General features: G+C 61.6%; 1 protein-coding gene across 1 annotated transcript in view; it reads right to left on the reverse strand.

Annotated features, from left to right (window-relative positions):
* Positions 1–1189, reverse strand: part of LOC104158560 (transducin-like enhancer protein 1) — a gene marked incomplete at its 5' end in the record, with an annotated part of 2908 nt that overhangs the window by 420 nt on the left and 1299 nt on the right. The window contains 4 exon segments of the mRNA XM_009696242.1: positions 1–26; positions 403–553; positions 624–771; positions 1017–1189. The exon segment at positions 1–26 is cut by the window's left edge and continues 12 nt beyond it; the exon segment at positions 1017–1189 is cut by the window's right edge and continues 66 nt beyond it. Coding sequence (XP_009694544.1) covers positions 1–26; positions 403–553; positions 624–771; positions 1017–1189 — 498 coding nt within the window.

Genomic DNA, 1189 nt, shown 5'->3' on the forward strand with positions numbered 1-1189 from the left:
CTTCCCCGTGCTCACAAACCACTTCCCTGTGGGAGGGACAGGAGGGACAAAGAGGAGCATCGTGTCACCAAACCAGGCCCACCAGCTGGATTCCTGCAGCAAATCCTGCCCAGGTTGTTTAACACAAGGTGGGGAGAAGAAGGCAACATCTCTGCTGCTCATTAGTAGAGAGACTCTTTTAAGGAACACAAAGAGGAGTCCTGATACAACAGAGCTGAGAGTGCAGGTGTTGCTCCGGGAGGGGTGACCGCTCCTCATCTGAGGGATACCACTGGCATCCATACAGGACTAGGCTGGCTACCGGAGCCAGTGCTTGCCCCCAGCACAAGGAGCCCTGGGACATGTGGCCAGGAAAGGATCCATGACGCTCCAGGGCCAGGGGGCCGCGAGAGGCGTGCCTACCGCAGGAGGCGAATTTGAGGGAGAGGACACAGCTCTCGTGGAGGTGAAGCTGGTACTTGTCGGGTTTGGAGACGTGCAGGATCTCCACGTTGCTGCTCTCCATGCCCACCGCCAGCCACTCTCCTGTCGGGCAGTACCCCAGGGAGAAGATCTGGGGGGAGAGACAGGGTCAGGCAGGTGCCGGCCGGCCCCGTAGTGCTCCCAGCCAGCCCAGCCCCTACCTGGGAGCTGAAGTCGTGCTGTTGCAGCTGTCGCCCCTCCCGCAGGTCCCAGCACCGCACCGTGTTGTCCAGCCCCCCTGTCCACAGCTTGGTGCCGTAGTTAGAGATGTCGATGCAGCTGGCACCATCTGTGTGGCCTTGGAATTGCCTTTGAACAACAAAAAAAATAATGCAAACCTTCGAGCAGGGCTGCCAGCACCTGCAGTGCAGAGTGGTGGCCGAGGCAGCACCCGGCAGTGAGGTGCGGGAGATCCCTGCTGCAAAGACAAGGACTGTCCCAGGGCCAGGGTTAGACTGTGGTGAGACATGGGGAGGCCCTGGAGGGGACTGAGCCGTCCCTGGCCCAAGGAGCCCTGAGCAGCCCTGCCCACGCTCCCCCTGCCCCAGGCTCACCTGACCAGGGTCTGGTTCTGCAGGTCCCACACCACGATGTTGCCGTCGCTGCAGCAGGAAAAGCAGACTTTGGCATCAGGGCTGATGGCCAGGGCATAGCAGGCAGGGGCAGAGGAGGTGAGCTCAGCCTTGATGCGGGGCGTGGGGGCTGCCAGGTCCCAGATGGGGAGGGG

This window comes from Cariama cristata, unplaced genomic scaffold (genome assembly GCF_000690535.1).
Source record: "Cariama cristata isolate BGI_N322 unplaced genomic scaffold, ASM69053v1 scaffold36522, whole genome shotgun sequence".
Taxonomy (NCBI): domain Eukaryota; kingdom Metazoa; phylum Chordata; class Aves; order Cariamiformes; family Cariamidae; genus Cariama; species Cariama cristata.